This window comes from Epinephelus lanceolatus, chromosome 14 (assembly GCF_041903045.1).
Source record: "Epinephelus lanceolatus isolate andai-2023 chromosome 14, ASM4190304v1, whole genome shotgun sequence".
Taxonomy (NCBI): Eukaryota; Metazoa; Chordata; class Actinopteri; order Perciformes; family Serranidae; genus Epinephelus; species Epinephelus lanceolatus.
The window spans coordinates 36,595,549-36,616,620 of NC_135747.1; the positions used below are offsets into that span (position 1 = coordinate 36,595,549).

The 21,072-nt window shown below is 39.5% G+C and overlaps 1 protein-coding gene across 2 annotated transcripts in view; it reads left to right on the forward strand.

Annotated features, from left to right (window-relative positions):
* Positions 1 to 21,072, forward strand: part of cryl1 (crystallin, lambda 1) — a 60,840-nt gene that overhangs the window by 3,652 nt on the left and 36,116 nt on the right. For both annotated transcript variants that reach the window (XR_013493290.1, XM_033614141.2), the window contains exons 4-6: positions 8,223 to 8,384; positions 15,604 to 15,699; positions 16,277 to 16,375. Coding sequence is in view for 1 of the 2 variants with exons in the window: in XM_033614141.2 (XP_033470032.2) it covers positions 8,223 to 8,384; positions 15,604 to 15,699; positions 16,277 to 16,375 (357 nt within the window). In the remaining variant the exon portion in view is untranslated. The remainder of the gene's footprint in view (positions 1 to 8,222; positions 8,385 to 15,603; positions 15,700 to 16,276; positions 16,376 to 21,072) is intronic.

A 21,072-nucleotide genomic window follows, 5' to 3' on the forward strand; every position in this document is an offset into this window, starting at 1 on the left:
GGGTATTTTCACTTTATGCTACTACTGTTTCAGAGGGAAATATTGTACTTCTTACTTCACTATATTTGACAACTTAAGTTACCTTTAACATGAAAAACACATGTTAACAAAGAACAACACCGAAATACTCTTACATGTATTATCTGTAATAAAAGCAGAATACTAACATTTTCTATAATGACTATTGTGTTATGATCATAGACTGTATGAATAATGGATGTAGCTACTGTGAAGTCACCACAGGTTTGTGGACTCGTTTTGAAGCCTTGAGTCTGGCACTTCAGCTGAACGGCTGAAGTCGTCTCCATCCTTGTTTTTTGGAGCCAGAAGTGACCATATTTGGACAAGAGGGTGGAGCTTACTCTAACGGTAGCTGCTGGCTTGATTAGCACGATGTATTCACAGTCATGGTTAATTGCCATCATGCTAATGCTAATTTTTGTTAGCTAAGAACAGGCTTAAAACCATTAAGACAAAATAAACTTAATGGAAAAACTGAACACATTTCTACTTTTATTTGAGTAAAAAAATCTGAGTACTTTTTCCACCAGATGTATGTAGTGTGTGACCCAATGGAAATTCTGCAAAGTTAATTCATTCATCACATGCATTCAATCATGTACCTTAAATCAAATTTTGTTGTGATTACAGTAATCTCAGTACAGTATGTTCAGTATGTGTATTTTCAAAAGAACCACTGATTGGCCTTAAGGGGGCGCAACATCATTGTTTAATACTGACAGTCCGCAATACCCCAGACACCCCTGATGACAGTTTGAATAAACCTTAAAATACATCTCACCACTGAGCGCCAGCATTTTGCAAAGTTTAGACTGTTTCCCCCTTTGTGGATTTTATTCTGTATGTAGTAAAGTCAGTTTTAATGTTTCAGACAGTTATGTGTGACAGACTACTCACTGCATGTTATCTGTCACATATCATGACTGTTTACCATGGTCATTATGATTGACTTTGGATTGTGCCTGTCTGTAATGTAGCCTTGCTTTCTAATACTTATTGAGGTCATCATACATTAAAGGAATACTTCACCCACAAAAGGATAATTTGTACATCAGTAACTCGCCCCATGTTCTGTTGAATCCATGAAGAAATTGTTGTTTTTCTTGCATGCCTCCATGATGAACGAAGAATCCAAAAACAGAGCAAATTATTGATGAATTAAAGTAAAAGGGGGCCACATTTAACAACAGCAAAACTATATCAAAACATCTGTTTACAGACTCTCACACAACTATCTAAGGCCTTCACTCTCAAAAACATTAGAGTTGACACTCATAAGAAAGTCTCCACCCAAATGAAAACGCAAAATAAAACTGATGTGCAGTCAAGAGCATGTCTACCAACATGTGCCGATATACTCATAACTCTAAAGCCACACAAAGAAGAAGAAGAGTCAGAGGCCTAAAAAAAAACTATTACTGAAAGGCTGGCTGCAGTGACCTCTGTGGTGCATTCTGGTGCTTCTGTTCCTCAATATAGTGGAAGACTAACTGCACATTTATGTGTAAATGTAAAAATTCCTGTTAGCAAGGTTGGAGCCAGCCCTGTTTAAGCCACATTTGTGACACCTCGAAAAGAAGATAATGTTGCACACTCTGACGTTACAAGTCCAAAACTTTGTTATATGTGTCAACACGTCAACACTGAACACTGAAAATTTTGGCGAATGTTGGGCCGTTTTGCCGGCAAGCTGCAAATGTTTAGACACACAGAGCTGGATTGGCGAGTTGATCCGAAGTGCCCAATTTTCTGTCTCTTAGGGTAGTCGTATTGGCGGAACCTTTTTGGTTTAAAAAGACAGGCAGCCTCCCGCCACAGGAGGGGTTGTTGATGACTTGTGGGAGGAGCTGTTGATGACACCGCACATGCAAGCCACTGGCGGTGGATAAACAGGAAACAGCTGATAGCAGGAATGAGCAGCTAGTAGCAAGAGGGAAATGCAAACCTGACAGACACTGTAAAGATGAGCAACTGGGGAGACAAAGACTTGCGCGTCCTCCTTGCCCTCGCAAACGAAGAGGCCATTAACCCTCAAATGACGGGGACAACGAAGGACAAGCCAACTTATGAGAGAATCACAGAAGGACTGACCAGCTGCAGCTTCCCTCAGAGCACGTCACTGTTTACGTCACACACTGAGCTACACGTTTTGTTACTTGCTCACGTCCCCCATTGCCCCGAAAAAGGCGCATTCTGTATGAACAAAAGTAGGTAGGCGGCATTTTGCTGCACTCCCCGATTTTGTTTTTATACTGCCAATGCTGAAAAAACACTGATTGGGCTTTCCTGCAAATTTGCACAATTCCTATCTAAAAGGGGCTAGAGTTTATGAGAATCTGGACAGTTTTACTGAAAAATCTGTTAGTTTGCATGTGAACAAAAGGCCAAATTGCATAGAAAAAGCTACGTTTAGAAAAATACCTGTGTACATGTAGACAAGGCCAGAGTCTAATTTATCCAGTCGTTTGCTCAGTTCTTACAAAACGTGATTTTTGTGAAAACCATCCTAGGTTTTTAATCGTAAAAATACATATTTGTGGGAAACACTGAGCATGTGACTGCACAAATGAGACTTGAGCCCTTTTCTTTATACAGAGAGACTTTGCAATAGGGCCACTAAGAAATCCCTTCTTCACACTGCTTTGCATTTTTACACAGAACCAAACATCAGTATGTGATTTTAGACAGCATGCTGGCATCGTGGAAGTAAAAAAGACGTGACGGTTGTGACATATAACGCAACAGCGTCGCTAATGTGCCATATAACAGGTATATAAAGTGTTGGCAGCACTTTAAAAACAATAACAATGGTATGACATGGCAAATACAACCATTTACTGTCTCTGTTATATGGCGGCTGATCTCGTCCTCTGCTCAGAGGGTTAGGAGCTCCTGGACCTCATTGTCTCTCCAGTTTGCAGCTGCTGTTCCTCTTTTTTGAGTTAGCTGCTAACTGCTATTTGCCAGTTTGTCATGCACATAACACCTCCCTCAAATGTCACACCTGTCCTGTCCATGATCCCGTCCCACTGGCCGTCCCTTTTACACAGATGTCGATTCGGCACCGTTATTACCTCTGTTGCCCCATGCTCTTTTTACCATATTTTCTTAAAAATAAAAAACACATAAAATCATTCTTGTCAAGTCTTTGTCTTCTTTGTGTAGCACTCTGCATTGAGCAATTTGATTGGCTGTTAAACATTACAGGAAACAGTTATTTCACCACTAAAATAAGACAACAAATTACTTTCTCTGTCGCAGCTACGCATATACTGTAAACAAAACTGACACAGTAAAAATGGAACCAAATGTTTTCCAAAAATCTGATTTTTCCAGTCGAGCCCTCGGCCATTCGAAATGATTTAGATTCTTCATCACTGGTTCAGAAACACAAACAGACCCGGAAGAGTTCATTGGAGTCACCAGATCAATCACAGGAGAAGACGAAAACCCTCTTAGCAGGAGGCATTTTTTTAAGTTTCTTTGACACCCAGTCTGGAACAGTCGCTGACTGAAAGAGAACTCTGTTCCTCCATTTTGCCATTGTACCTTTTCTAAAGAAGAGCAAGGCGGAATAATAGCAAAACATTCCCACCATGAACTGGCAGTGTAAAAGGGACTTTCGATTATACAGCAGTTATGTGAGAGTTTGTAAATCAATGTTCTGATACAGTTTTGCTGCTGTTGTTAAACGCTGAGTCCAATTCATTAAGAATTCCCAACAAAACAAAGTTTTCTTCACAAATTAAACATAACATTGGGTGAATACCTGATATATAAGTGATCATTTTGTGGATGAAGTGTTCCTTTAACTGTTTGGCTCATCTTTATTACATTATGCCCTAATGTTCTCTAACTACCTGAATATACTGTATCAGAGCTTTCCATGAGCAGTCTGTTACATAAACTAACTAGCGAAAGACAAGCTTTCCTTTGACAAGAGCTTCAGGACGAGGTTTCAGTACAAGAGGGGCCCCGCTGCTGAAATATAACAATTTAACATCGAGTCACTCATCTCATCTTGTCATGTTAAGAACTCAAACATCCTGAACAATGGACATTTGCTCGTCCTAACACAGTCACATTTAACACTTGAAAAAAAAAAGAAAGTTGACCTCTTAAGCTGGAAAAATGTCATGCATGCTGCAACCGTGACTGTTTAAACAGACAATAGTGCTTTGTGTCACAGGGATGGTGATCAGAACACAGCAGAGACAGGTAGGGCCAGAATAAATCAATACTCTGCACTGAGTCCATCCAACAAGGAACAATAGGGGACTTATTAGAAACAGGGAAATAACAAGTAGGAATATGCAGAGTATTCCTGTTCAGATAGTCAGCCTCATGTTTCCTGATACCATGACACCATCTGATGCAAATATCACCCTGGTGCATGTACCCTGAGAACAGCAGTTTGTCTCAGTCAGATTTGTTGCTCAACATATCAATAGGCAAGACAGGTGTATTTATAAAGTACATTTCAGCAACAAGGCAATTCAAAGCTTCAATGCGTGCTTTACATAAGACATCAAAAGCCTCAAGACAATGTGCAAAAGAAACATAAAAGGATATCTAGATACAATTTAAAAACACCATTACAGAGATGGAGAACAGAAAATTAAAACCTAAAATTACTTGCAGCTGTAAACCTCTATGAACCAGTCAAGTTACAGTTACAGTTTACACCCATACCAGAGTCTTATGAAGCCATGACAGCATCAAGGTGGACACCTAAGATTAGTGTCACCAATTCAGTATCTGACCAAATGTCTCCCCTTCTGTTCCTGAGATATGATGTTGAGTAATGGCCAGAAAAGCAGCCACTACCACCAGTTTCTTCTCCATTGTTTATTAACTGTAAACTTGTTGTTGTGACCACCACAGAAGACCTGCCTCTCAAATCATCCGATTGGGCGATGCGAAAAAAGCGGCGATGACGTAGGGTATTGAAGTTTTGAAGTTAAACGCTGCTTCCTCATGTTTAGTCTTGACTCTGAGAACAAAAAGCAGACCTGTCCGAGATGACCTGAGAAGTCTCGATGGTTCATAGTGTAGCAGAAGGTCAGAAATGTATTTGGGCCCTAAACCATTTAGTGCCGTAAACTAGCGGTAGTATTTTTGAAATCAATTCTCTGAGAGACAGGAAGACGGTGTAAAGACCTCAGAACTTTAATTATTAAGTACTAATGTGGCCAAGCCAAAAATTCTTGGTGAAGTCATGGACTCAGACCTGAATTTCAAGAGCAACAGAAAGACAATTACAAAGTCAGCCTACTATCAAGGACATATCAAGGATAAAAGTACTCATGTCTCCGCAGGATTTGTAAAAACATGCATTCATATTCAGTAGACTCGACTGCTTTAACAATGTTTTTACAGGTCTCCCTAAAAAAATGATCAAACAGCTGCAGCTGACTGAGAACGTGTTCAGTGCACTCTGAAGTTAATCCTTACCAGCCTTACTGAGGGAAGAGTACATGGCATACTATCGGATCGTATATAGACTACATTACCACTCCTTGCTTTCCTCACCACTGTCTATATGTATCCAGACAGGAGTCTAGGAATCTATTGTTTCCCTGTTTGAGGAGGAGATATGATCTGCTACAAATCAAAACATAATCTTAAAGAGGCAGTGAGTGAAATAGCCAATATAAATAACATAATAAAAACAGACTATAGAAATGGAACAGAGGATATAAAATGAGACTTTATAGACTTTATGAAAGGATATAAGTTTAAAGGATTTAAATTTATATAAAGTCTGATCAGAACTTTATGTTCTCTGTTGGTGCTCACATGTTGATGAGTGGAGCATCACTTTATTGCGCAATGCGCATGCATTCAGCAGGTATGCTGCTCGCCCAGCCAGTTATTGCAGTTCCACATACTTGATGACTGCCATTTAAAGAACATATTAACACTCAACTATCACTTTTGACAGCCACTCCTTTTTCCATCACTCTGACAGTGCAGACAATTCAGTAATATACAGTCCAGCCTGTAATGGATGGTTAAAAAAGTTCAACTTGAACTTGGTGGATGGTTTAAAAACTTCATCTTCAGCTTGATTGATGGTTAAAAACTTCAACTTGAACTTGATGGATGTTCATAAAAGCTCTAATTGAATTTGATGGATGGTTAAAAAAAAAACACGAAACTGGTTGTATCCGGTTTTAAGCATGTGAGAACAATGTGGCCTTTATCGTATTTATCAGAGTACATTTCCGTAGTCGTACTTTGCTGCTCACCACGGAACAAAATAGGTGTTTATTTAATGTTGTGATGATTACACTTTTTATCTTTGCTATAATCAAAGAAAGACTGATGACAAAGTGTACAAAGTTAAAGGATCGATTCACCTGAGTTAATTTTCTCACTCAGCCTTAGTGGTATTTATCTACATACATACCACTACAGGCCATAGTAATTTCTGGATACAGTAGTATGACGTGTACCTGTTGTGTTGATGTAAGTTTTCATCTTCACTGTCATGCTTCTCTGGTGCTCTGCCAACACTTAAATACTAAGTTACTAATTTAGTGTTTAAATTGGAGGATTGTTTCTGTTATTTTGCAGAAATTTGTAGACTTTCGAAAGTAAAGTTTGAAATGTGGGAGCAGGAACATCAGGGGCCCCATCTTACACCCTTCACAAAGCGACACACAGTGCAGCACAACAGTCATTGTTAATTTAAGACCAACACGGTTGTCATTCTCATGGCAAGTGCCTACATTGTGTAAGTAGCAATTGTATGCGCCCGTGGGCGTGTAGGTCTTGAAATGAAGTGCAGACAGGGGCATTGTTGGTAGATTGCTATTTTGAGGCAGCAGAAAGCGATTGCTCCATTGACCAACAAAAACCTGGTCTAATGTCAGACTGGTTCAGTATTTTCCTACTGTTTAAATGGGGCATTATTCAGATAGTAAAATACGCCTACAGCCTACATAGGCTGGTTCACACATGCTTACACTCAGCTTGTTAAACACAGAGGGACGTGTGGATGGGTTGCAGGTGGGTGAAATAATACATCACTAATGAAGAAAATGTTAATGACATTCTTTAAAATGTGAACATAGCAGAGATCAGAGCAGAGCTGCAGAGCTGCTGTCCGACTCCACATTAAGAGAGACGCTGTGCACATTTATGCACAAGCAGCAGCATAACTTTGATCATTTCAGAAGCTAAAAGTTCAGTTCTGTTTCCTCTGTCAAGTTTATAACTACAGTTTTTAGTTTTTCTGCTCAAATGTCCCTCAATATTTGCTGCAGGGACATTACTGCCCTGACTGCATTACTCTCGGCAGAAAACAGCTTGCTTCCTCTGTTTGCAGAATCCACCATGTAAATGCTTCGGATGCACCCGGTTATACGAGATTCATGTTATACCCAAATACATCTATGATTAATTAAGGGATTACATGCGACTCCTTTGCCCCTAGCGTCTTACTTTAGGCCAGGATTATGTGCTGTTTAACCAGCAGACGTGGAGTTGGACACACCCTAAATGCCACTGCACTGTAGATCATGCACTAAAGATTGTTTAATAGGGCCCAGGGTGTCTGAAGATCCTTAGAACAGCTTAATATATTTTCAATTATATAAATATTAGGCCTTCACATACATTAAATAGTCTTGAATTTGAATTTGTGAGGTCTTAATTTATCCATCTTTTAGTTTGTCATGTCAAAATAATTCAAGGTGCTCTGCGTCAAAGTCCACATTGCAGATGTTACAAATATTTAAACCTACCACTGAACCTAATACTGTCTTTTTACTTTATACTCGCACTTACCTGTTGGCAAAATGTAGATTAACATAACTCACTCTAATAACCATATTCCTACATAAAACTTACTTCTGCTCAGGACCACATACACTAACCTTAGACTTACCTGTAATGCTTGATTAAGAAGAAGATGATTTGTCTAAAAATTATTCATAAATTTAGTGAGAGAATGTCTTGGAAAGGTCTTAAAGCATTAAATTTAAGGGTCTGATATCTATAGACACCCTGAACATACTGCACTGTGTGTTACAAAGACGTTGGCTAGATGTATTATTTACGCACTGTGTTACACACAGACATGGCGTGGTGGCACATTTTTCTCAATGACTTCACAACCAATAGTGTGCGTCTATGCCTTTGTATATGCATCTGTATGTGATGGATACTGTCCCTTGTATGCATGTGTTTTTCAGGAGTGTGTATTTGAGCAGCTTGAAGTCAAGCAGAACATCTTCCAAGACATCGAGCGTCTTGTGGGAAAAGACGTCATCCTGAGCAGCTCCACTTCCTGTCTGGTGCCAAGCAACGTCTTCTCTAAAGTAGGGAACAGGAGTCGCTGCCTCATCTCCCATCCGGTCAGTGATACTACAGTCCCGGTACTAGTGAATATCAGTGGTGGAAAGTAACTAAGAACATTTACTTAAGCGCAAATTCAAGGTAAACTAAACTTTAGTTTAGTTGTACAAATATTGTACTTTTTACAGTACTACATTTGTCTGTTCGTGTCTGTTTGTGACCCAGCCGCCATGTTGGCAATTTTCTCATTTTACAGCTAAACAGTACACTAAGATATGTTTGTGAAAACATTTGAGGTCAAAAATAGGCAATGCAGTTACAGAATCTTGATTCATATTTGATCAGCACTGCCTAGTTTGACAGTTTGACTGTTCATGAGCTGTGTGTCCGCGCTCTTTCATTGCACCGGTGCACAGCTTAACACATAATGGCGAGGCCCCAGGAAAACTGTTTAAAAGGAGTTTAATTTGTCAGCCTGCAGCAGCTACCACGTAACTGGCAAAAGCCACGGTAGCTTTCTTAGTTGACAAATAATTGGTGCATGGACAGTAATGTTCACAGTATTATTTCATGTAAGCCTGAATGACCTCATCAGTTCTCTGCCATTTTAAGCCCCTTTCCCACCAAACACTTTTGGTATGGTATCGTAGGCCACGTGTGTGGTCTATGGCATACGGTCTGCCGCATCCCCCTTAACCCCCATCTTTACCAAGTGTTTCCAGAGACTGATTCTCTCCCACATCATGGCTGCCCATATCGGACCAACAGATCCACACATAATGTAGTCATAGCAGCGCTTCACACAGCCCTTATTCATTTAGAACAGCAGAACATATGTAAGGACGCTGTATGTGATTATAGCTCAGGATTTAACACCGTAATCCCCCACAAACTGCTCCAAAAATAGAGCAATCTTGGCCTGAACAGTTCACTGTGCTCATGGATACTGGACATCCTGAGAAACAAATCACAAAATGTCAGGATTGGCGGTAATGCCTACTGAACTCTGATCCTTAACACAGGAGCTCCACAGGGGTGTGTTCACAGCCCTTTTCTCTGCTCCCTCTTTACACGACCGTTCCCCCATTCACCTCTCCAAGCTCATCATCAAAATACCCCTTTTACACTGCCTGTTTGAGGCGGGAGTATCGCACTATTAGGCCACTTTGCCTTCAGCAGCCAGCAGTAAGGGCCCATAGGCAGGATGGTTGTGACGTGTTATGCGTGTGACTCAACGCGGGAGATTTTAAAAGCAGCTTGTAGCATTTAGCAGCTAAGAACAGTGGCTGAAAATGTTCACAAATTGGAAAAAACAACGAGGTTGAGATCAGCTGCCATATAGCACACTAGAGGCCGATGCTGTTGTGTTACACGTCACGCCTGTCACGCTTCTTTTGATTCTGCAGTGAAGTCTGCAATCACACACGGGAGCAGCATGATGCCATTGTCATTTGGTTCTGTGTGAAAATGCAAAGGAGGCACAAGGGGACCTTGTCGTGGCTCTGTCGGACAATCTTGGTATTGAAAGGGCTAAACTCACAGAAGACACGACCATAGTAGGACTGATAACAGACAACCATGAAACAATGTACAGGGAGGAGGTTAAACATTCGACTGTGTCTTGTTTCCATAACAACCTGGACTCAACGATACAAAAACCAAGGAGATCACAATAGACCTCAGATACCCAAGAGGAAATGAGCACTCTGCCCTCTGCATAAGAGGAGAGGAGGAGGAGAGAACTTCAGATTCCTACATCACGTCACACTACCTATAGTCTGTAAACATATTTTACCAGGAGAAGAAGGCCCAGCAGAGACACTATTTCCCTAGGATGTTAAAACAGTCCTACCTCCCACAGCAGCTGCTGCTACTTTCTACTGGGCCACCATCAGGAGCCTCTGCAGCTACTGCTGCACAGTGTGGTGAGGCTGCTGCACTGGGGAAGACCAAGGGAAGCTGTTGTGAACACTGTGACCTCGCTACCACCTCTGAAGGACTACAAGAAGGCCAGCTGTATCATAAAAAAGACCCTCCCACCCTGGACACTGTCTGTTTGTCTCCCTCCCCTCTGGAAGACGGTACAGGTCAATAAAAACTAAAACAAACAGACTTAAAAACTGCTTCTGTCCAAGAATTGTTTGATATTTTAAGAGCTGTTTACCACCACTGGTGTAAAGGGATTTCAAACTAATAAACGCCCAACTGGTGAACTTAGCTTAGCTTGTATTCATCAGTACGCAGCTCTTACCATGCATTACTGTTATTTTTATTGGTCACCAATTAGGGGTGGGCGATATGGTCCTAAAGTAATGTCACGATATTCCAGGGTGTTTTTGTCATACATATATATGACAAAATCACGTGATGACACCGACTCCTGTGTGCACACGGCGAGAGAGGAGAGGGAGAGACGCTGTGCTGCTGCCAGAGGAGCCGCTGAATGAGTTCCCTCTTAGCTGTAAGTCACTAAAAGAGTCTGAGAAGTCCGGGGCTGTTCATAAAACATTCAGGACGCCACAGTTTATTCCACACTACTGAAGCTGCTCCTCTTTTTGGAACCACCGTGGAGTCAGTAATAATTTCGCTTCCCGTCATGCTCGTTGCCGTGGGTAACAGTATGACGTCATTATGTAAACAGGCCGAAATATCATGGTAGAATTTTTCATAACATATATTGTGAACGAAATGATATGGTACACCCCTACTGCCAATTGAGGAGCTTCATATTTATCTCTCATTTATTAGTTGAGCATTTGGATGATGTCATTATCTCCAGGCAGCCATTTTGGGAGTCAAAAGCCCTTTGGAAAAAAATAGCTATAGACAACTGTTTACATTTCAAGAAATGCTAGTCTCCAACATAATTAACTGTATTTGATTGGGTCCAATTGGATTTATTTTCTTTCCAACACCTTAGCCTGTCAGTGTTACATTAAAATGTACCAACAAAGTCATTTCTCTCAGTCCACAGCTAGATTATTACTTATCCAGTAGCTGATGGAGTAAAAGATTTACTTCATTTTTGTGGATGGTTTGGTGGATTTGGAGCTAAATGTTGTGCCTGGGGCACGTCGTGTATTAATGATACTCGTTACCTGGAGAGGTTGGAAAAAGATATACATTTCTTCCCTGTTCCAAAACCAAAATCAAACCCTGAAAAGTGTAGGGTTAGCTAGCTAGCTACTGAAGATATAGCCTACTGAATGTATACACATGCTGCTTTTGCTTTTTAATGATTTTAACAGTGAAACAAAGACCGACCCTGTTGTACAGGAACCAGTGAAGGGAAGCAGCGAAACTTTGCTCATATTCAACCAGCTGTGTGTCATCACAGTGTGTGCAGATGAACGTTGTTTGACTTCACCCGGAGATCTCTGCCCGTCTGGTGGCAAAGCCAAACACGGTTCATCTGCACACACTGTGATGCCACACAGCTGGTTCAATATCAGCAAAGTTTCCCTTTATATTCATTGTCTTGTGTGGCGATCAGCAGTGATGTGGTGGTTCACTTTTACACTGTGATCTGTAGCCTATAGTTCGGCTTTAGCTTCTAACTATCTTTGTCTTTTTAACCTGTTGTTGCTGCTGAGTCAGTTTGACATCCTGGATATATCCTTCAAACACAGACTGTAGACCCTTCTGTCTGCCTCTCTCTGGAATCACTGGTTCATTTCTCCAAAAATATGATAATATTTCTTCAGGGAGTGCAGTTAGTTACAGTGTGGGCTGCATGCTTACTGCGACAGCTTGATGCACCATCACAAAGGGGCGTGGCTTAGCAAAGGGTTAATTGGACCCATTTATACAAGCCACTTTCAATGTATTAGATAATATAAGATATCCTGATAATATTTTTTCATTTTCCTGTGTTGATTCAGATACCTGAACTTGCGTATCGACTGATATTGAGTACCGAGAGTTCAACGACTGAAGTGTCGGTTGTTCAGAACAATGAATCATTACATAATGAGTTAACTTTGTCACTTTTGGGCTGTCTTTGGGGAATTTTTTTACATCGTTGGAATGCAGTTTCTAATGTTTGCTGCTGAAGTTTGTCAATTTTTTTCATCTTCGCTTTGGTGAACTTGTCGTGCTCCTTCATGTGATGCATCTTTAAATACTTTGTAACATTGGCAACACTAGTGCCATTCTTCAGAGCCATAGCCTTGCATGTTGTGCACATTTCCTTTTCACTGGTGGGATGATCCTGTGTAAACTGTTGCCAAATTGATGACATTTTGTTGATGGCTAACGTTACATCATTTACCAGGAATGAATTCTTCTTTGCCGTTCTAAAACAACAGTTATCCAGTGTTAGCACAGCACAACTCTATGTAGAGGCTAGTTATTTTTTAAATTCCGTTGTATTGGATTGGTGCATAGACTTAAGAGTATCAGTATCAGAGGCATTCTGGATACTGGTATCAGTATTGGAGCAACTGTAGTTGTAGCCATGAGGTGGATGTTTAGAGTACAACCTAACTTCAGTCAGAGTGGGAATGTGTTTCTTTTAGTGCCCATTTTTCATTGTCATTTCATTAAAGCACCCATTGCTAACTGGCCTCACCACAGCCAGCTATTTTGTCTCATAACTACAAACAAGCAATCTTAATCAGTGTCCAGGTTGTTCATGAAATATTTATTTTGTGCCTTTTTTGTTGTACTTCTGGGAATCAGAAAATGTTTCAGCCATTTATCTGTTGACCCTGAAAACTAACCACTAGCCACTGATGTTACAGCTTTATTATAACAGCAGGGACGCCTATTAACTGTCAAATACAGTGTACCCTTTATATTTAATTTGTATGTATACAGAGAGAACGAATGAAAGTATGAGTCTATGCCAGACCTGAATATTTGCATATTGCCTCTGGTGTTTATCTAACTCCGCTCAGTGAATCAGTTTGATTGTCGCCAACATTTTAGATAATTTCTGCTGTCAATCAAAAAAAAAGCTTCTCTGTTATTTTCCAAGCTCTCTGGCTCTGTGTGGTAACATTTATCATGACCCACCTATACTACAGTGAAAATGACAGGTTCAGTTACGTGTCACCACCAAGCTTGAAAGGGATTAAGATGTCACCCCACAACTGCACCATCCTGTTCTGTCACTGCTTCTGTTTTTATGATGATAAATCTCCAGGTTCAAAAGGTGTAATGTAAAGGTCTTGATGTAGAACAGCATACCGTAGTGTACTGTGCTCTCTTCTGCCACATATGTTTGTAGACATTTTTATCAAAGGGTTTTAACATAGATATTATCATCTCATATTATCATGAAATGGCACTGGAGCCACACAACCAGGAGCCCATTCAGGATTCTACAAATTCAATGACACATTACAATCAATAATACATTTATCTTGTTATTTCATATAAATTATTTAATGCAAGTTTTGAACAAAATAATTGGTAAAGCTAGGACAGAAGTCTGATTTAATATTACTAAACTGTAGGTGAAGACGATGTGTATGGATACAGTCGATGTGTAGTCATAGTTAGAGAGCATGGTGAGGGCGTGGTCGGCAAGGGGAAGATTAGTCCTTTAAGCAAGGTTTTTAAACTTACACAAGAGACACTATTAGAGGGGGTCTAGTGCCTTGCTCAAGAACAGGAGCATAAACTGGCACATCTTCAGCTACCAGTCCACACTCCACATTTGGTCCGTACGAGGATTTGAACCGGCAATTTGCAACCTCCAGAACCAGTGACCCTCTGGTTCCCAAGCCAAGTCTCCACATGCTGAGCCACTGCTGCTATTTATTAATTCATTCATTTTCTGTAACCGCTTATTCTGTTAGGGGTCGCAGGTGGGCTGGAGACTATCCCAGCTGACATTGAGTGACAGGGGTACACCCTGGACAGGTTGCCAGACTATCACAGGGCTGACACATAGAGACAGAAAATCTTTCACACTCACATTCACACCTACGGACAATTTATAGTCATCAGTTAACCTGCATGTCTTTGGACTGTGGGAGGAAGCCGGAGAAAACTGCACAGAAGGGCCCCGTTTCGAACCACTCACCCAGGGTTTGAATCAGGAACCCTTTTGCTGTGAGGTGACAATGCTACCATGCAACCTTGCCGTCCTATTGCTGCCCCTGCTATGATGTAATATACTAGCATGTGTTAGCAAAATCCTGCACATTTCGAGACAGTAAAGCAGTGCTAAAGCAGTACTTCACACCATTAGCCTGTTTCGACGATGTGCTGTGCTATAATGTTGTCACACAGGGATTTGCAACCTCAAGAACTACAGGTTCTACAGACTCATAATTTTTCAGTTTGGATAAGGCATTAGATCCTTTTTGTTTAATCAGAGGCAGTGTATTTTCACATCTAACTGGGTGAATTCAGGGTTTATTTTACCCAAACAGGAGTTGGTGATTGTTGGAACAGTGGAAAGACGAACCAAGATGGTTTGTGAGATGTTTATTTTGTTTCTGTCAACTTTAAATGAAGTGTGTTTCACGGTTATAAAATTACAGCTTATTTAAATTGAGTCTGGTGGGTTTGACAACAGCGATTTCAAAGGAAGTTTCTGGTTGAACAAAAAGCATTGTGCTCCTTTATAAAGAAAGGTCTGTCTCTGTAGGGATCCTTTTGATAATCTTATCAGAGACTTATAACAATCTGAGCCTGTCAGTGGGAAAAACAAACACTTTTAGTGGATGTAAATTGACAGTGCCAACATTCCCGTGAGTGTTTACTTTGCAACATGGAAGCTGCTCTTGCTCAGCACCAGACCGATTTTAAATATGTCGCTCCCAGTACTCATTTAGACACAAAAACATGAGAAAATAGGGTCCAGGTTGAAAAATATAGCCTTATTTCTGGATTTTAAAGTTTTGAGGGTGTTCCCATAAATACCAACTGTGTCTTTACAGTCCAAATGTCTCATAATGTGAGGGTACAATTATTGTAGTATTGCACTGGGTATTCTAAAATAACAATGTAGTTTAGTAAAGTATGCTGCAGGATAATGCAGCACATAGAAAAGTGTGAGAAAATGTAGCATAGTACATGGTAAATGTAGAGATTAATAGAGTTATAAAATAGTTTGATGTACAATACACATGTAATAATAAGGTGTATCATAGTGCAGTTTGGAATAGTTTTTGACAGCATCCTTATAATGGGAAGTTTTATGCACTAACTCTAATGACTTACCAGCTTTTGGGCATTTTATGTGCTGTACCTACCTGAGGATACAGATCCTCTGTATCAGTGCAGTACCCACAGTATGATGCATGATTGTCCTGTGCTCCCCAGGTAAACCCACCTTACTATGTCAAACTGGTGGAGCTGGTACCTCACCCAGAGACGGCAGCAACCGTTATGGACACCACCCACTCCCTAATGACCAAGGTAAGGATCCCAGATTACACAATCCTGGGTATGTCGTGACCTGCAGGATGGAACAAATGAGTCAATATCAGAGACGGATGGAGGCATCAGGTTTATGACAAAGCCAAATCATGTGTGTGATTAAAAGAATCCTGAATTAAAGCAGGTTAGGACTGGAGTAATAATATATGTTTAGTGTTAAGAATCCTGGCATGTTTATCCATTTGTTTGTTAGGTTTTTTCTAAATTTGATTACCTGACATCACATTCTGTGAATCCAGTCACAGATGAATCAAATCTGAGATGTTATTGTGTCACTAGTCCCTGGATGACCACACAGTGATTGTTCCAAGTAAGTCTCCTTCCTTGCAAGCCTGTGCAAGATGAATTTCATGATATGCTGAATGAAATTGGAAACCAGTAGCTTCCTGTTTGGAATGAAATCATATTAAATCTCTTGGTGTACTGAGGTTCTCAGTCATGTAAATAAACTTTTAATTCATCGTTTTAAACACAGAAACACACACGAATCACAAGAATTGTTTATTATTTCAGAGATGCAGTAATATCATCACATGACTGATTTCTTTTGATTCAGGTCAGCCAGGTGCCCGTCTGTCTAAAGAGAGAGATCGATGGCTTCGCCATCAACAGAGTGCAAGCCGCCATCATTGCAGAGTCTTGGAGGCTGGTCCAGGTCAGTGTCTTATTTCTGTCCTTAGCTCAACCAATTAATTTAGAGCAGTTATTTTCATAGACTGTATAAATGAAGTGGACGCAGCCTCAGGGTTGGAGCCACTGCATAAGTACCTTAAACCTGTGTTCTCTCTAATGGCCGGCAGGGGGCGACTACACTGGTTACAAACTCAACTCTTTGAAATGTGAGTCAACAAACCAATAGGTGATGTCACAAAGGCTATACGTCCACTTCCGTTAAACAGTCTCTGATTGTGTTACTGCTTCTCTGCTGACACCAGTTTGCAGTTTTAAACACACCTAAAATGTATTATCCTGTGACACATGTATGGTTTGCAACCAGGACTTTCTTTGTTTTTCCTTTTGGGCGTTGTATTTATCCTTTCCTATTGTGACATTAGATATTAGATTGGTAACTTTCATGAAATTAAGTTATTGTCGTATTTGCTGAAACTGTCAGTGCATCTACATGAGAGAGAGAGTCTGTGAAAAAAAAATCACAGCAGCTGGAGGAAAAACAACCAATCGGAGTCGAGAAGTCTCTTATGCAGCTGTCAATCGTGTCAGTCACGTCTCCTGATCTTTAAACTGTCAAACTACGCAGCGCTGATCAAATATGAATCAAGACCCTGTTACTGCATTGCCTGTTTCTCATCTCAGATGTTTTAGAAACATGTTTAGTGTACTGTTTAGCTGCAAAATGAGAGTTTGTGACCCGGCCACCATGGAAAGGAAGCACTACCCACATGCTGGAGCAACTTTCTCATTAAACAGATAAACACTACACTAAAATGTGTGTCTGAAAACATTTGAGCTAAAAAAAAATTGGCGATGCAGTAAAAGAATTTTGATTCATATTTGATTAGCGCTGATTAGCTCTATGCAGAGTCTACGCCATAGCCTACACACGTGGCCTACGCCGCTGTGAGCATTTATACTTGTGCAGTGGTGTGTCTGTGTGAATCTGCAGTCACACCTCCAAAACACTAGTCTACGGCAGGGTTTCTGTGAAGTGCTGTAAAGTTAAGTTGATTAAAATAAAAAACCAAACACACATTAAGCACACATTAAACACACATTAAACATGGCTTAACAGCGACAATTTCAAACACAAATACTCAAATCAGCTTCACTATAACTCGCAGCATTCACAGACAAACACTTGTCTTTATCTGGACACATTTTCCCCACAAATACAGCATGCTAATGTTATTAGCACAAGCTTATGGTATATTATATTGTATTAACAAACAAAACAAATTAATTAACAAAGGTAATGTTAAAACATTTCATTCCGTTACAGCTCACAAGATTCACCGACATTTCCTCTGCTCATATGAAGCCAGGATAAATCACACATGACCTAAAATGCTATTTTTGTGGAGGCTTTATTGTCTTCGCAATTTATTTTTTCTTATCTGTGAAACTGAAGTAAATAAAAGCTTTGTTTCCACTGAGGGAAATGGTTTCAGCTTACAGAAATAGACAGGAGGTCTGCGTCACTGTGACGTGTAGTTACATTTCTGAGGAGGTGCACGTCAGGCTATGGCGTAGGGTCTGGCATTGATTCAAGGCAGAAGCATAAATTCCGCTTAAGGCTGCGGAATAACATTATCTTCTCTCTTCTGCTTGGAAGTGGTTGATTTACAGCTCACAGCAACTTAAGATGAAACAATCTCTGGTTTTTGTTTGATATCTAGTGTTAACAAAAAAAAGTTTCGACCCATTATTAGCACCGTTAGCTTGTTTACTATATTACATGAAAGAATGCCACTGTCACACTAAACGTCTCACTGAGCCCCGACCAAACTTCAAATCTTTATATGGAAAATAAAAATAAAACAAATAATATTTGTATTAAATTCCCAAATCTGATTCAACTGCCAAAATTCTAAATCGGGTACAACCCTTGGAGCCAACGTGACATATTTAGCAAATATGACAAAAACATACTTACTTTTATGAAGGTTATTAGCTAGAGCAACAAAGGGTTACAGTTTGAATTATTCTATTAAAAAGCAATTTTGCTCTCAGTTTGGCCTTTTTCCACCTAATGCATATAGAAATATGTTGTTTTAGGGTTGAGATTAATAATAAATAAGGTCCTCATAACATGAGACACACCAGACTGTATCTGTGTTTGTTTTTATCTGTGGATAAGAGCTCCTCAGTCTCAGTGAGGCTTTGTGTGGCTGCTGATGGGTTTGTAATAGAGGCAGAGAAGAGGAAGCCCCTTGTCAGCTCAGCACTGCAATAATCTCCCTCCAAAAAAGGAACACAATGAGAGTAAATGAGCTTTAGCCTCTGATGACAGGCACCATTACACGATCACTCATGGCAGAAATGGTCAGAATGATAATGAGGACGATGAGTCTGATGATTGTTACCTGAACTGAACACACATGAAAACATTTCACTGTGAGTCAGGCTTCAAACAGGATTACCTCAAATTACCCTGTTTATTAAATAACATGACAGCAGATATTTCTGTAGAAGATTCATAAACTTTTGTACCAAATATTCAGTGATACTTTCTCTTTCGTTGCCTTTGTTTCAAGGCTTTTACTCTTGTCTTTTGTTGCAGTATTTGTTGACTTGTATCATTATTATCTTCTGTTCGTCAGTAACTCTAGTAGCTCCCACTGTTTTGGTCGGTCTCCTTTTTAAAAGGCTTTTTTTTTTAAAATTTTTTAAACATCTCTTTATTGCTTTTATGGACAACAAATAACCATCTCAATATACAGTGATACAAGAACAATAGTAATGGTTATGGTATTAAATAAAGTAGTATTGTAATAATAATAATAATAATAATAATAATAATAATAACAATAATAATAAGGACGATAGTGCTGAAAAAAAAAATAAAAATACAGCCGTTTAGAGTCAATTCAGTTCGTCATTACAAGCATCAGTCCGGATCTCATTCTGTTCCAAGTAAGTGTAGAAAATGTTCCATATTTTCCAGAACATGTCCAGTTTGTTTTTGGTGAAATAATAATAATAATAATTATGCTCTTTTCAAGAGCAAAGTTAAAAGTCATTCCTTTCAGCCACTGAGAGATTCCACAAACAGATTGTTCCTTCCAAACACGAGCAATACATCTTTTAGCTTCAAGCTGACCAAAATTCAACAAGGCCCTCACATTGTTTGAGATGACAAAATCATCTGGATAAATATTCAAAATACATAGTTTAGGATCAAAGGGTACCTTTTTACCAATAATATGACCAGTTAGGTCCAGGACCTTCCTCGAAAAAAACAGTTATCTGAGGGCATTCCCACATACTTTTAAAAGGCTTTTAAATCTCAGTACAATTCTGTTAATAATCAAGATTAAAGTAACAAAATCAAGCTACTGATACGAGCATAGAATATTTGAAAAATACTTTGCCATCCGCAGGAAATTTAGCAACATTATAGAATCAGTTTGAACACTTATATGAATACTGTGACAAGATTTAAAGACGCTGAAATTTATTTGAGTGATGGGGTCCTACATGAACACTATTTTCTGCCAGTCATTTTAGATAACCACACTCTTAGTTATGCATAACTTTAAGCCTTAATAACATTGAAATTAGTGTGAGTTATATAAAAATGAATCTCCCGTACAGTTGTCATGAATGTTGAAATTAGCCATAGAGACCAAAACAGTTCTTTGTACCAGGCTGTAAACATGTTTATTTCTGCTGTAAAGTTGGGCATTTTAACATGGGGGTCTATGAAGATTGACTCGCTCTTGGAGCCAGCCTCAAGTGGCCATTAGAGGAACTGCAGTTGCATTTCCTGCTAGAATAGGGCCACTATGGAGATAGATTTGTTTCATAATTATGTGTGTGAACAAATCGACAATCTGTGTGTAAATGTGTAATCTGTAAATATAAAACACCTTCCACAAATACAAAAAAAGATTTGTAAACTCACAAAAATATTTTGCAAGTATAAAACAGATCTGCAAATACACAAACACATTCCACAAATTTCCAAAAAAAATATCTGTGAGTACATTAAATTAATTTGCAAATAAATGAAAAGTATTTGTGAATATCTTCCTAACATTTACAACTTTTGAACAGGCATTTGTGAAGTCAGTTTTTATTTGTGAATCAAAAAAACATTTGTGGATCTCAGTTCTGCACGTGTGGATTTGCTTTTTACACACAGAGTTTTGAAACAAACTTTCCGCCGGTCAGAACGAAAATGCACTTGTATCACTCGGCCATTTTCAGATAGCACGTGATCACCCAGCTGATGATGTCATCTCCGCATGTCAAAGTAAGAGCACGCAGTGAATCGCACCGTGTTTAGTTAGGTTACATCGTTTCAGTGAGGTTACATTAACTGTTGTAAGATATGTTTGTTTTTATGAAACAAATCAGACCACGAAAAGTATCGAGAGAATGCCAAGAGTGTGCAAAGCAGTAATCAGAGCAAAGGGTGGCTATTTTGAAGAAACTAGAATATAAAACATGTTTTCAGTTATTTCACCTTTTTTTTGTTAAGTACATAACTCCACGTGTTCATTCATAGTTTTGATGCCTTCAGTGAGAATCTACAATGTAAATAGTCATGAAAATAAAGAAAACGCATTGAATGAGAAGGTGTGTCCAAACTTTTGGCCTGTACTGTACTTGTTTAAGTATAGCAAGTATAATGAATATAATGTAGGAATCGGTAAGAGGAATCGGTAAGGA